Source organism: Astatotilapia calliptera, chromosome 8, assembly GCF_900246225.1.
Source record: "Astatotilapia calliptera chromosome 8, fAstCal1.2, whole genome shotgun sequence".
Classification (NCBI taxonomy): domain Eukaryota; kingdom Metazoa; phylum Chordata; class Actinopteri; order Cichliformes; family Cichlidae; genus Astatotilapia; species Astatotilapia calliptera.
In genome coordinates this window covers 14,369,367-14,383,383 of record NC_039309.1, presented here as the reverse complement: position 1 = coordinate 14,383,383, position 14,017 = coordinate 14,369,367, and the positions used below count along the sequence as shown (strand labels likewise).

General features: G+C 41.1%; 3 protein-coding genes across 4 annotated transcripts in view; 1 reads left to right on the top strand and 2 right to left on the bottom strand.

Moving 5' to 3' along the window:
- Window positions 1-3,867, bottom strand: part of rhbdl1 (rhomboid, veinlet-like 1 (Drosophila)) — a 64,810-nt gene extending 60,943 nt beyond the window's left edge. Inside the window, exon 1 of the mRNA XM_026178801.1 lies at window positions 3,415-3,867. Within this exon, the coding sequence (XP_026034586.1) occupies window positions 3,415-3,434 (20 nt within the window). The 5' untranslated portion in view covers window positions 3,435-3,867. The remainder of the gene's footprint in view (window positions 1-3,414) is intronic.
- Window positions 1,301-2,731, top strand: h1-0 (H1.0 linker histone). The gene has a single exon (XM_026178806.1). The coding sequence runs from the start codon at window positions 1,562-1,564 to the stop codon at window positions 2,153-2,155; it is 594 nt and encodes a 197-aa protein (XP_026034591.1). The 5' UTR covers window positions 1,301-1,561; the 3' UTR covers window positions 2,156-2,731.
- A 75-nt stretch (window positions 3,868-3,942) lies between the features above and the next one.
- Window positions 3,943-13,924, bottom strand: rhot2 (ras homolog family member T2). Of its 2 annotated transcripts, none has more exons than XM_026178799.1 (19): window positions 13,702-13,924; window positions 12,973-13,031; window positions 11,996-12,077; window positions 11,819-11,862; window positions 11,448-11,501; window positions 11,301-11,353; window positions 10,842-10,950; window positions 10,563-10,664; window positions 10,325-10,423; window positions 10,126-10,234; window positions 9,889-10,009; window positions 9,587-9,671; window positions 8,771-8,916; window positions 8,564-8,664; window positions 7,083-7,213; window positions 6,878-6,958; window positions 6,665-6,787; window positions 5,945-6,147; window positions 3,943-5,285 (listed from the first exon to the last, which is right to left on the bottom strand). In XM_026178799.1, exons 1-19 carry the CDS (start codon window positions 13,736-13,738, stop codon window positions 5,168-5,170), a joined length of 1,857 nt encoding a protein of 618 aa, XP_026034584.1. In that variant the 5' UTR covers window positions 13,739-13,924; the 3' UTR covers window positions 3,943-5,167. The 2 variants fall into 2 exon arrangements, with proteins under 2 accessions (XP_026034584.1, XP_026034585.1); XM_026178800.1 differs by lacking the exon at window positions 13,702-13,924 and adding an exon at window positions 13,224-13,426.
- Between the last annotated feature and the right edge of the window lie 93 nt (window positions 13,925-14,017).

Here is a 14,017-nt window from a genome sequence, read left to right as displayed (position 1 = left end):
AATAGTGGGTACTTTAGTGGGTACTCCAAAATGGGCAGAATCCTGCAGTAGCCTACAGTGGAGGACCTCCTCTGTGAAAAGCTGCCTAGTTGTCGGCGTGGTTTTTGTGTGTGTATGTGTGCAAGATTTAGTGTGATGCGCAGGAGGACAGAAACTGGTATCCATCCAAAAATTAGTCCCCAATAACTTGGATAAGCACGTCACAAAAGTCGAGTGAGAGCACTACTCCTGTGGCTGTGAGTTTCATATAGGAATCAAAATGGCGTTGCAGGGAGGGACAGTAAACCTGATATTAAAATGAGAAATAATGTAGCAGAATTGTTGCAAAGTTCATTATCTGGGATCTATTTTTTGCTGCTTTGCATCGGCACCCCAGACCCTCACTATCATGAGCAAAACCACACGTCCAACCTGTTATAGACTGTGGTCTGATGCGCCAGTTCCTGAACAAAAGAAAGCCATCACTGCGCCCTATACTGAAGGACTTTGGTTTCGGCTGCGGTCCCCCGTGTGCAGCTGGACTCACACCTGGTCATACAGCGACCACTCATCCGTGGCCCCTGTCAGAAACGGTGTGATCAATTTTAAGACCCGCTATCAGAATCCCTAATCTTTGAAGGTGTTGGCAACTTTCCTGACAATGAAGCTCGAGTGGAGACTGCCATAGTGACAGTTATAACCAATTCTGCCTCAATATGAGCAAACACGGGGAACCCACGAAGCGTGTCACGATCCGAATAAACCCACATTACCGTCCCGAGTGTCACCTGCAACTTGGATACCGTGACATTTAATTTATACGTGGTTTAACAGTAAATAATCTCGACCACGTCACTCAAAGTCAATGGCCGGACTGTGTTAGTTGTGAAAATGTATCCATGTATTAAAAGGAAAAACGGACTCCTGCATTGCACGAACAGCGTGCATCAGCACGAGCATAGATGCAGTTTCGATGTGCGTTGGGTGATTTTGTCCCAGGTTCCGCGTGTTTGGGTCAATTTAATGCGAATTGTGCAAAATTGTTCACGGCACGCGTTACTTCCAGCGGGTTTTCCTGGAATAAAAGTTGTTGGCCGGCGCGGATGGAGGACAACGAGTGTGCCGGCGTGAAGCCCAATGTCTCTGCTATCAGCCCGTGATGTTCCGCTCGGTAGTATTCATCGGGAGTTTTTATATTTGTCAGGAGTTGGAGGATGAAGAAACACAAACGGGACGGCGCCAGTTCCATGGAGTCCGCTAGATCAGCTGCTGGCAGTTGGTGTTCTCAATCACGTCCGCAGATAGGCTTCATAGGCTCACTAACGCGCCTGTGGAATAAGACACTTAAACTGATCCCGGGTATTAAAGCGTGACTTTGTGTGGATGAGATTTTTTATTATTTATAAGCAGAAATAAAGTAGCGCATTGTCCGATAACCTGGACTTAGAGGAAAAGCTTCATTTCTGACTGCGCGTTTATTTCGCTCTTCTCGACGTTCCTGTGCACAGAGCAGGGTGACACTTACACCTTCCAGGACTTGCTGGTTAACTTACTCAAAACAAAGAAGAACAAAAAAGTCATCATGACGGAGACATCCACGGCTCCAGCCAAAGCCAAGAAGGCATCCAAGCCCAAGAAGCTCGCTTCTCATCCCAAGTACTCGGACATGATTAAAGCGGCTATTGTTCACGACGCGAGCCGGAGCGGAGCGTCCCGTCAGTCCATCCAGAAGTACGTGAGGAAAAACTACAAGGTGGGCGACAACGCCGATGTCCAGATTAAAATGGCCTTGAAGAGACTGGTGGCGGCTGGGACGCTGCGACACACCAAGGGAATCGGCGCGTCCGGATCCTTCAGGCTCACCAAACCGGAGGACTCCAAAAAGTCCACCAAGGCGGTAGCGGTGACGGCCGCCAAGCCAAAGAAAGCGGCTAAGCCCGCCAAACCCAAGAAGGTGGCCAAGCCCAAGAAGGTGGCCAAGACACCGGAGAAACCCAAGAAAGCAGCTGCGAAGAAAGTGAAGAAGGTCGCGAAGAAGGCGACGCCAGTAAAAGCCAAAAAGGCACCGGCGAAGAAACCCAAGGCAGCCAAGCCCAAAGCAAAACCAGCAAAGAAAGCAGCCAAGCCCAAGGCAAAGACACCCAAAAAGGCAGCCAAGACATCAAAAAAGAAGTGAATGGACAATAGCGGAGGCAAAATCACTGTAAATACTTAAGGAAATGTTTTCGTATATGTATTATTTTTGTAAGGTGTCATGCAAACTTATACTGTTTTTACCAGTAGTTTTCTCTCCATTTGCACTATAGCCTAAAAAAGCTGTAGAAATAATTGTGAGCATTGTTTTTTTGTTTTTTTTTAATTATTGCGTTAATAATAATATTAATAATACTGTTAATTCCCGTCTGATCCTCGGTTACTTATAGGCTAGAGTGAGATCTTGCTGATAAGGAAAACTTGTATATACAGTGGAAGTCATGAATAGTTGTTGTTAGTGCACGAGGTCATGCTGAAAATACAAATGTTTCAATGTTGAGCATTGTTGAGCCTTCACAATGTACAGACCATGGGAGGCGAGCGTCAGCAAGAATTTCCTAAAGCCTCTATAGTGGTCATTCAGACTCCATCCTGTATATATTTTTTTCCATGTTCAGACGACTCATGATGTACAAGCACCACTCTGTATTCAGTCACTTTTAAAGACTGCTTACACTGCGACCCAATAAACCTTTGTCATCTTCTAAAAAACAAAAAAGTGTTTTCAACTTATTGCGCGCATGTGCGTAATTCGCTCCGTGAAGCGGATGGATAAAATACTGTGCACAGCAAAACTCTAAAGGCTTATATGTCATTTATTTGGCTGCAAGGACAAAGAACACAGTGTTCTCAATTTTGGATGTGTGGATATTTGGGATGACATATAAACCCTCTTTTCCATAGTATTAGTTATGCGCTGGGATTTAACAAAGCCCACCTACGGAAGCCTTAATGACATATTTTAATCGCATAAGAGCTGATTAAATATAGTGAAACTTGAGATGACTTCAAGTTATAACGTGGCAATTTACACTATGAAGCAATACTTCAACTTATCAAGTGCAACCTGCTCTCCGTGGGTGCAGACAATAGGTTTGATTTATAATCCGAGTGACATAAAGCACGAAGCCTGCACACAACAGAGCGGGAAATGTGCACAGGAATAAAGCACTTTAATACAATGAAAATGCAGTTGTATACAATGGCAGGGGCATTAAATAACTGGGGGTTAACGCTTTTTAGTGAAACCCACAATTCAAACGCTCCTACATAGAGGACATACAGGTTAACCTGTAACAATCATTCGCACATCAAACTCAACATCTATCATGTAGAGGGGCTGCAGATCCCCGAGGAGGTGCCTTTGCAGACACACCCATCGTTTGCCGTCCTCCTCCTTACCTGAGGAGCAACTCTGCCATCTTGTGGCGTCCTGAAGGAACAAACGGGCTCCTCTTCACTGCAGTCGGCACAAAGGCGGCAGCAGACTGGATTCCCAACTGATGATGAGAGTCAGGAATCAGGATTACATGTAAATAACTCCCCTCTTGTTATCTTTATATAGGGATGTAAGATTGCTGCACTAACCTTGTTTAAAAGCTCCCTGCTGAGCAATCAATGTGCAGCGGGCAGACCAACCAAAGCATGCCACTGTTGAAACCGCATCAATGAGGAGTAATCTAATTTTCAGTATTTTAACTCTTTACGCATATAAATAAATAAATAAGGTTTTGTGATTAAGTTTACAGAGAATCCATTCCTCCTGTGACTCATATACACTCGGATGCCAGATATTAAAAACATCTGCTCTCGCTTGAGCGCTAAAAACAAAAAACTTCAGTAACGACAGAAACTTGGTCCAAAGATAAAAGTGCCAACTATTAAACATCAATAATAATTACAGTTTCACAACATCTCTTTCAACAGTCATGACGTCTCCACCCAGTCTGGTCTGGTCTTTTATTAAGCAACTAAAATCAGTAAGAAAACTGTTTTAAAAGTCAAAGAAACGTCCGGGGAAAACAGTGGGTTCAGAGCTAAATCAGTCAACAAAACAGGTATAATAATCAAAGAGTCAGAGTGGGAAAACAATACAATGGTGGACTCTGTGACACAGGAAAATCATTGGAAGGGTGTTAGGGGGGAGAAAAAAAAAAAAGCACAAATCAAACAGTTAAAATCGATTAAAATTAATTTAACTTCAAAGTGAAATTGACAAACCTAGCAGAAGCAAAGATAAATGACCACATTTTTCATTAAAAATGTAAAATTTTGTAGGTGTGCCTGGTCTCCTTTTAGAGCAGAAAATATTTCCTACATTCCGGCAAATGCAAAACCACCATCTTCCACATGAGAGGAAAGTTTCTTTCTGCACAAAGAGAAATCTCTCCCTGCCACAGCATTCCCCATTAACACTTTGCTACTAAAAAAGAAAAGAAAAACAATACTTCATCAGTCCAAACAGCATGCCTAAGAGGAAAGTAGCATGCTACAACTACCCACTGCCACTGGATTAATTTGGCAAATCGTATACGATTAATTTGTATCTCCGGTATCTCAGTCAGAAGAAACAGCGATTCTCATGTGTGGGTTTCAGCAGCAGCCAATCAGCAAGTAGTCTTTGCCAAAATGCTTCACATGCTGCCCTTTGGTTCGTGTTTCAATTTGGCATATTTTGCTTTATGCACGTATATAAAAATCTCTCATCATTAGCACTATATTGACACTGAGGGGGAAAGCAGTGGGCTTGACACCGCTTTCTTCCTGCATTTCCTCCCCTCTGATAAAGCACCTTTTTGGATATTAACAGTAGCAGTTCTTGGAGTGTCAAGCACAGAAAGGCTACCCACTACTTAGCCTGGACGAACAATGTAAGGCGGAAAAAGCTGGGCCCGGCAGCATGGGGAATAATACGATCATCAGCTTGCTGCTGGTGTGATGTGATCAACTGACTTCAAAGTGGAGAAGAGATCAGATGATGGAAATGGCAGAGATATGGAAAGTGTCCTGGAAGCCTTCAGGGTATTAAAAAAAAAGTAAGATGACATGGACTTTGTCTAGTTCAAGCTGTGGCGGTTCTGCATCTGGTCACAGAGGTTTGGTCTTGATGGATGGAGCATCAGGCTGGGGGGGGAAAGCCTTTCCAGCTTGTCAGTTATTTCAGTCTGGCAACAGCTCTGTAGATAGCAAAACCCAGAACTGCAACCACAGCCGAGCCCAAAGCCACTCTCAGCCAGAATGTTGTGTTGCTCATGTCTGAACCATTCAGGTGCCTGGAGATTGAAAGGGAAAAAGAGCAATCACAGAGGGTCAGCAATAAAAAAAAAAAAAAACCATGAACAAGCATTAATATTACAAACATCTAGCTTACTTTACACCTTCACCTAGCACCTTTTATTCATTCAGCTTTATAGTTTCTACAGTTTTAATGAAACTTTCTCCTGAATACACCCCTAGAAACTCTGTATATCAAAATGATTTTTAATGATAATAAAATGTGGTAGATATAACTCTACACTTTATTTAGTATGTGCAGAGCCATAAATATGCAATTAACCCCTGCCTCGGCTTTCTGCTGCCTGCCTGCCATCATCTCCCTCTGCACGTGCAAACCAAAGTGACTGTCAGAATCTGTGTGTATGATGTTTATGAAACTGTCATTGGTACTATACAGTTACAGGTAACAGTGTTATCTAATGTCTGACAGCACTTAGGATATTTTTAATCTGTGCGCAGTTTACCTAAAACAATATACGGTTCCTATAGGTGGATATATATAATATATAGAGACATTTACCTCACATATACTTCTCTATTAATAAATCTAACATGGGCTCAACCTGGGATGTTCTCCCTGTACCAAAGAACCTAAATGGTGACTGAAAACAGGAGGTGGTGACTGAGTGCAGCAGGCTGTCTAACTGAAACATACGGGTACATGGCTGCCCAGGCAAGTCTTGTGTAGATGTTCTTGCTGGTGGAGTCAAGGGACAGCGTGGAGAAGGGCATCGGTGGAGGCAGTCTGTGCTTATAACAGAACTCTGCTGGGGTCATCCCGTGGAACTGCTTCACTTCAGGAAGGTCCACCTTGCAGGCGACCAGCACGCATGGGATGTTGCTTTCCATGTAATGTTGCTAAATTAAAAAAAATTAACAAGTTCAAACAGTGAAAAGCTGAGTTGAGAGAGGAGCAAATTTATATAAAAGGGTGTCCTAATGTAATTCAGATAACACATAACTATGGGGTTGTCAACCAATTACAGCCAGTGGGTCCAAATACAAGCAAATTAAATCACAGTTTATGTTTATGTGTTGCTTAGTAACTGCAGAGTAATTGTAACTGAATCTTTCTTTAGTCAAACAAATATTAAAAAACTAATAATGATGCTGGAAGGATGTCTGTCTCAAGTCTATTTAATATGTTGGACCGTCTAACCTCTGCAATCTTCAGCTCTCCAAACGTATCTTTCTGTAATTACATATACGAACGGTAAAGACTGGGAGAGGCTGCAAAGTGAGCTGTGCTGGATTATCAGATAGGGTAACTGTGGGCAAACAGCAGCAAAACACACAGTAAAAGTAGAACTGATCTCAAAATTAAAAAAATAAATAGAAATTGACACTTTGTCCTTCAAATGGTCCTGCAACTGACCTTGTATATGCTGGCACAATAGTTGAAGGAATGGGGGTCACTGATGTCGTACATGAGACAAGCAACATCACAGGAGGCGTCTGACTTCTTCAAGAACTCTGTCTCCACGTCTACCTCGTTAAGCTGCAGAGAAGAGAAGGTTGCTCAGGTTATAGTCAGGGTCAGATAGAGAGAGACGGTGATTTAAAAAAAATCCCCATGGGAGCTACTTACGATAAGGTACTTTTCCTGGTTACTGACTTGTACAGTATTTATGACATAAGGGCAGAAGGCACTGCTGGAATCGCCTTTATTCTATTAAAGCAAAAAAAGACACTTTAGCATGATCAGAGTTAATAGTAAAGAGTGGTATTTGTCTATCACTACCTAAGAATGCAACATATGACATTCAGCTCCGGACTAGGTGATGGGGACATACCACAGTGTGGCGATCCAAAAAGGCCTGGAGGAAGGCCGACTTGCCTGTCCCTCTTGGTCCAATCACTTTGCAGAGAAATACTGATCTCTGGGTCTGTCGCTTTTCTAGGTCCACCTTTTTCTCTCGTGTCACTTCACATATGAACATTTAAACAAACAAACAAACAAATAAATCACAAAACGGGCAAAAACACTGATATGCTATTTTTTTCCTATGAAGCTGGTTAGACTTCAACTAGCTTAGCTGTAAGAGCACCACCGATGCTCATCAAAAGAAAAACGTTAAACATTTCAGATGTTAAAATTCTGGAAAAAAACATAAAACACCAAAACATAAGATGCCAAAAGATCAGCCTGTAAAAACAGTGTAGAAATTACCCAAAGATAAACTGGTCAACACATGTATTTGCTGCTGCCCCATCTAATAAGCCACTTTAGTTATCTTAAAATGTTTTGCCGTATTTCACATTTGACATGAAAGTTGCTGGTGAACATAAACCTTGAGTAGAGTGACCTCTAGTGGTTGTCAATACCCGTACACATAAACACTGCATTAGTTTTAAATGAAGTGTAAAGTTTAAAGTTTGTGCTCAAAGCAACCAATAGAAATAGAGCTAAGAATTTAAACTTTAAAATAAATCTATCAGAAAAGATAAAAAGAAGAGCAAAACACTGGCTTCTACTCACTGATGTTACTTAAGTGCAATCTTTAGCCTGAATGTAGTTCTCAATGACACTAAAATGAGGAGGTTTTATCCTGCGCACAGTACAAAAACCCCTGATGACAGGCAGTTATTAAGCAGACTTTCCCTGAATGATTCTGCTAACATGGCTAAAACCAAAGTACACAAAGAGGTTAATTTATTTATTTAAAAGAAAATCAAAGTAAGATCAGGTTTTCTTGCACAAAAAAGGCTGACTCACCAATGGACATCAAACTACCTAAAAGAAAACTAAAACCAGCACGCACATGCACAAAAAGTCTCTTTGAAAAAAATGAAAGACTTTTGATGTTTTCCTGACAAATGTGTAACATTACATCACACATCCTTACAAAACTGTTCTCAAACTGCCCACAATGTGTCTGCAGATATCTTTAAGTCACATCCTGTCATATACTGTCAATCACAAAATACAAACTTCATCACTCATTGAGTTAATACCCAGTTACTTTGCCATGCAGAGAGTGCACTGTGCTTCAACGCATGCATCCATAAATGTATTGAAACACATGCAATTTATAAACTTCCATTTCAAAGGGAACTATTAGATCAGATCACCGTGCACAAGCTAAACTTATTCAACAGCATTAAGACTAATCTTCCAATATAGAGCTTAACATATGAGAATTACATTTAAGAAGTACTGATATCTCCTATGTGTCACAGTAATAATGCCTTTTATTCACCATCCATGTTAAACACACACACAAACACACACACACACACACACACACACACACACACACACACACACACACACCTGTGACTCCAGCAGTCTGTGAGTCCTGTTCAGTGAGAATAGGGTAGCCTAGATATCCTAGGTGCTCCAGGCAACGGTGGATGTCAAGGTATGCAGAAAGCCTGTGAAGGTCATACGTGTGCAGACAATAAACTCCTGGACGTGCATAAAAGTGTAAACCCAGAGCTTACTTAACACATAATGTCAATAATTTACAAAGAAACTTACGTCCACTGACAGAGGTAGCCGTGATTTGAGATGTAGCCCTTATTTGTGGTTGGGACAGTCATGTAGACTTCAGGACCCCATGGCATGTAAGGACATACGCAAAACAGGTTTCTAAGCTCTTTCGGTGACAAGGCGGAGTCCTTATCCTAAGAGGGAAAGCAATGCACTTCTTCAAAACCAGAATGTCAGTAATGTAACTGCTCATCTGGCTCACAATCCATCGCAGTTCACTGTTTATTATGACAAATGTTGTGAGACCCTATAGATGATCACTGTGTGTAACTTTGATTAAATTCTTATCAATACCGTAGGAGTAGTGAATCCTGTGAATTGTGGATGAATGGATGGATAGACTCAACATGGTATGAGCTACCATTTAACAGGGAGATCATGTTTACACTAATTTTACTGTGCAGCATGACACGAGACCCTTTCAAACACTCACTGCATTCTATTAATCGATCTGGCTTTATGTGTTAGCGGCACCCTGTTTATTTTTCATAACAAAGCTGAGACAGCAGTCATTAAAAAAATCTCCTTTAACACAGAACTGAATTCATACTGTCACATTAACAGCACACATAAAATTACAAGCAGAGAGAACAAGAGCCAGTTTGTGCACTTTTTGTTGTCAGAGGCATATAAACATTCAGTTTACTAAACCTAAGTGTGTACGGACACTTTCCTTGACTACATACATCAAATCTTGTGCATAATAGACAAAATTGCACAAGTACTGAGGTACCTTCCAGCATCAAGGTCAAGGAAACTTTTTAAATAGAGCTCATGACTCAAACAACTGAACTTGCTACTTACTTCATCGTACTTGTCAAACAACTGCTGGATGAACTGGTAACCCTGATGATTGAGCTCTGTGGTGCAGCCAACAGGAACTCTGAGTCTGACAACAGAAGAACATTTAGATATTTCAATATTTCTCTGACTAATGCAGAAAAACCAAACAAAGTCAAAACCACCTGGATGAACAGGATGACAGATTACTGTAACTGTACAGGAGCAATGACGTTTTCAGTGTAATTATATGCCCCACTGGTTTACTGTGGCCTTCAGCAATGTTATGTTTTTGGACTGAGACAGGATGCAGGCACTACACATACTCAGGGTAAAGGTAATCATCAGTCAGCTCAAGGTTGTCATCGTAGCCAAACTTTCTGAGGATAGTCCACGTGGTTTCATGTCGACCCCTCTGAATAAATAATGTATTAAGGAACAAGAAACCTGAAAAAAGAAGAAGAAAAAGAAACGTGACACCATTAGTTGAATATGGCCCTCAAACAACCTGGTTTAAGGTTACACGCTGACATTCATAACTTTGTATTTAATTATTTTTTAACCATTTAGGGTCAGGCCATTGTCCTGGACTCCATCGCTGGTGTTCTTCCAAACTACAGTCTTTACATCTTCTAAGGCTTGTGGTGCCAGAGGATTCCCAAAACAGGATTTCTACATGAAGACATGTGTTTTTAGTAAACAAATCAGATGTTTGTCTGAAGTAAAAGCTGAGAAAACATTTGATTTGTTTAAAATGAGCACCTGAAAGCTGTTGAGTTCAGCATCACTGAGGATGCGATCGTTGTCCTGGTCGGAAATGTAGAATATTCGGGTGAGAGCTCGGACACACGACGGTTTTAGCTAGAGATAAACATTAGATATAAAATTAATTAATTTGAATGTATGCTTGTATGCAAGTGAAGTGTTTCAGACAGGAAGAACCACACCTGGCATGCAGCTCCAAAATAAATAAATAAATAAATAAAAAATAATGGCTGACCTGTTTGTCCTCAGGGTCATAAAGAGGAGCAGTGGGGTGTAGCACTGCCTTCTGTGCATAATAGAACAGCTCTGAAATGTTTTTTAGGTTCTTTGCAGAGCACTTGGAAAAAAGAGACAAAGTGCAAAGAATGGTTCAGCTATCATTGTCACAGAAATCCCAAAGGCAGATAAGGTGTTCATGTGTAAATATTTTTATGAATCCAGGCGAGTCCAGGTAAAATAAGCAGGTGTGTACAGACAGGAGAGATTAGATCTGTGTGTGTGAGTTAAGTTTCACCTCAACACATGTCTCAATCTCAGAGAACTGGTTCATGATGGGTAGAATGGTTTCCATGGAACTCCCACAGCGCAGATCAGATTTGTTTCCCACGAGGATGATGGGAACCCTGATGTAGCAAACGGAGACAGAAGAACTTTCAGCACAACACCGTCAGGACTTATTAAACACATACATCACAACCTAAGCTCCTGGTCACTTGTGGGATTCAAATACTAATACTCGTTCCACATTTTGAGAATTTCACTGATGCGCTAAGGTCCACTTTATAAAATGTCACAAGAAGCTCTAGTTCCCAGATTACAATGTTTGCCAACATCATATGCAAACAAACACTGTAAAAGAGTGCAAAGTTCAACAGATTAGAGGACACCTGGCCCCACACACACACACACACACACACACACACACACACACACACACACACACACACACACACACACACACTCTAATACATACTTGTTTCCCTTCTCTGCATCTCCGTTGACTAAAGGTATCCATTTGGTTTTAATCTGAAAAAAGAAAAGGCGGCATGTAACACATGTGCGTGGGATCACTGTACACTGTACAGTATGACACAATATAAGACAAACAGTAGTTTACTACCTTGTCTATTGTGTCCTCATTGGTGACATCATACACTACACACACCACATTAGCCTGTAAGGGGTGTAAAAAGAAAGTTGGATCTTAATCCTAAAAACTGAGAGCAGACTCAGTTTAAACGGTTTAAATGATTGCTACTTTACACTCATTTCAAAGACAAACAAAACAAAAACTAGAACAATAAAAGAACTTTAAGTACTGATTACATTTCGCAAGAGTGCATATATGTAACTGGAGTCAGAGAAAGGAAAAGGATCAGTCTGAAGTTTTATGGCCCCAGCTTTCATATTTTTATTTACAAGTATGCAAAGGTGCACTCCAGCTGGAAATAATAACATTTATTATGTTCTCTTGCTGCTTGCTGCATTTACCTTGATGATCTCATCTCTAAGGACCTCGTCACTCTGCTCTTTTTCTGTTAAAGTTGAAGATAAACATTAATCTCAAACTCATGCCATTCAGACACATGTGCACAATTTGCAACTTCGACAAACTGCACACACAGTGTACAACAAGAACAAATCAATGGTGTAATAATGATGTGCCACCTGAATAGTCCACTATGTGTGTGGGAACCTTCTCTGGAGTCACATCAGCAGGGATGGTTATCTCTTCAGCTCTGGGGGGAACCTGTTAGAAATTAAACATCATTAACTGAATTAATAATCACAAACTACTGTTGGATGCAGTCATAATAAGACTCTGGTCATAAAAAGACAGATATGGTCAGCAACAATAAGTAGGCTGTGGTGTTTAACCCATGCTCAATTTGTGTCAAGCAGTACGTCAGTAAAATATCCCCCACATCATTACACCACTGCTAACCTGAGCTGTTGATACAGGGCAGGCTGGTTACATGCTTTCATGTTGCTTACACAAAAATGCGACTGCCATCCAAATGTCACAGCAGAAGTCGTCACTCAAAAAATTGCGATTATCCAATTGTTGTTAGTCTGTGCTAACTATAACTTCATTTTGACAGCTGACAGGATGGTATCTACTTTAGTGTTGTACATAATGTGCTTTTAGCTTTAATTTTCTGCATACTCCAATAACCTCTTTTTACTATCAAGGTAACTGTTGCTTTTCTATCAGCTTGAACCCATCTAGCTATTCTGAACTCTTGCATGAACAGGATGCCTAACCTGAGAACTGCTGCTCAGTGGATATTTTTTGGTTTTCAGACCAACTCCCAGAGATGCTTGCATGGGAAGATCAGATCAGTGGTTTCTGAAGTACTCAGACCAGCCTGTCTGGCACCAACCATAATGCCACGTTCAAAGTCACTTTAATCACGTCTTTTGGCAATTGTGATGCTCGGTTTGAACTTCAGCTTGTCATCTAGAACATGTCTACGTGCCTAACTGCACTGAGTTGCTGCCATTTGATTGGCTGCTTAGATATTTGTGTTAGTAGGCAGTTCAAAAGGTGCACCCAAAAAAGTGAAGGAGTGTACATAGCAAGAAAAGGCAAATGTTTAGATGCTTAGAAAGGCACAGCAGTGGTGAGCTGTGCTTACAGTTACCTGTTCAGGAAACTCCTCTCCAACCAGAGACATGATGAGAGATGTCTTCCCCACTTTGGCTGTCAGAGAAGAAAATGAGAGGATGAAAGGCGCTAATCTAGCTCGTATTTTGATAGCACCTAGTTATAAAGTAGTTATTATGCGGAGTGACCGCTTCATAGCCCACTTAATTGAAACGTGTTCACTCAGAAGAAAGCATGATTATATAAAAGACATACTATTGTTTGGCAGCTAACTGTTACTCTGTTTACCTTTAGTTAGTTTATATGGCTCCTTGATGACTGTATCGACCGTTAGAGAGTACTGATGTGTTAGCTTACCTAACTCAAAGCAAACTTTCCAAACTAACAATAAACGATCAATGAAATATACTTATGTTTTGCACAGTATGGCTTAAAACTGTTCAGTCAATAAGATAAAAATACATAAAATGATAACGTTATTGCGATTACTCCGCGCTAGAATCCAGCAGCGCATTATTAACTGTAACTTTCCAGTCAAATATTTTAAGCTAGCGAAATATAAACGACAGACAGGAGTATATTGTACCAGCATAAAACATATATTTTTATATGAGTAACTTCTTTCCTTTTAAAGACACTTATCGCCTCTTGGCATCAGCAGTAACCCAGAACATATTCAACTAGAAGTCAAAAAGTTAGTTAGCTACGGCAGCTAATGGCTGCTAGTTGCTTAGCTTGTGCTCGGCTGTCAGTGTGAATGACTTACGTTCCCCCAGTAAAAGTATCCTGACGTCTTGCTTCATGTTTCCTCTCTCTCTGGAGAACAGTCAGACACGTCGCGGCACTAAAGTGACATCCACCATTCATTTGAATGTCAAATTTCTAGCTTAAAACAAACGTGTGCCACTCCACAGCGATATGCAGCCAAGGTGAAATCATATCTTTCCGGTTCACAGAGGAGACTGTGAAACCACGCCCTCTGCTGGGCACAGGCCAGGCGTTACTCACTGCACTGTTGTCTTTGGATTTACTGCACTGGATCAGGGTTTGTTTGCTCAACTACACACTGAAATCACAGGGAA

Bases quoted from the DNA above. Each gene is read 5' to 3' on its own strand.
- h1-0 (XM_026178806.1), top strand. From the start codon at position 1,562: ATGACGGAGACATCCACGGCTCCAGCCAAAGCCAAGAAGGCATCCAAG.
- rhot2 (XM_026178799.1), bottom strand. From the start codon at position 13,738: ATGAAGCAAGACGTCAGGATACTTTTACTGGGGGAAC. The intron at 10,951-11,300 runs GTATGTATTAGA...TTGCTACATCAG, and splicing joins GATGCAGAGAAGGGAAACAA to GGTTCCCATCATCCTCGTGG. The intron at 5,286-5,944 runs GTATGTTTCAGT...TTCAATCTCCAG, and splicing joins GCCTGGGCAGCCATGTACCC to GCACCTGAATGGTTCAGACA.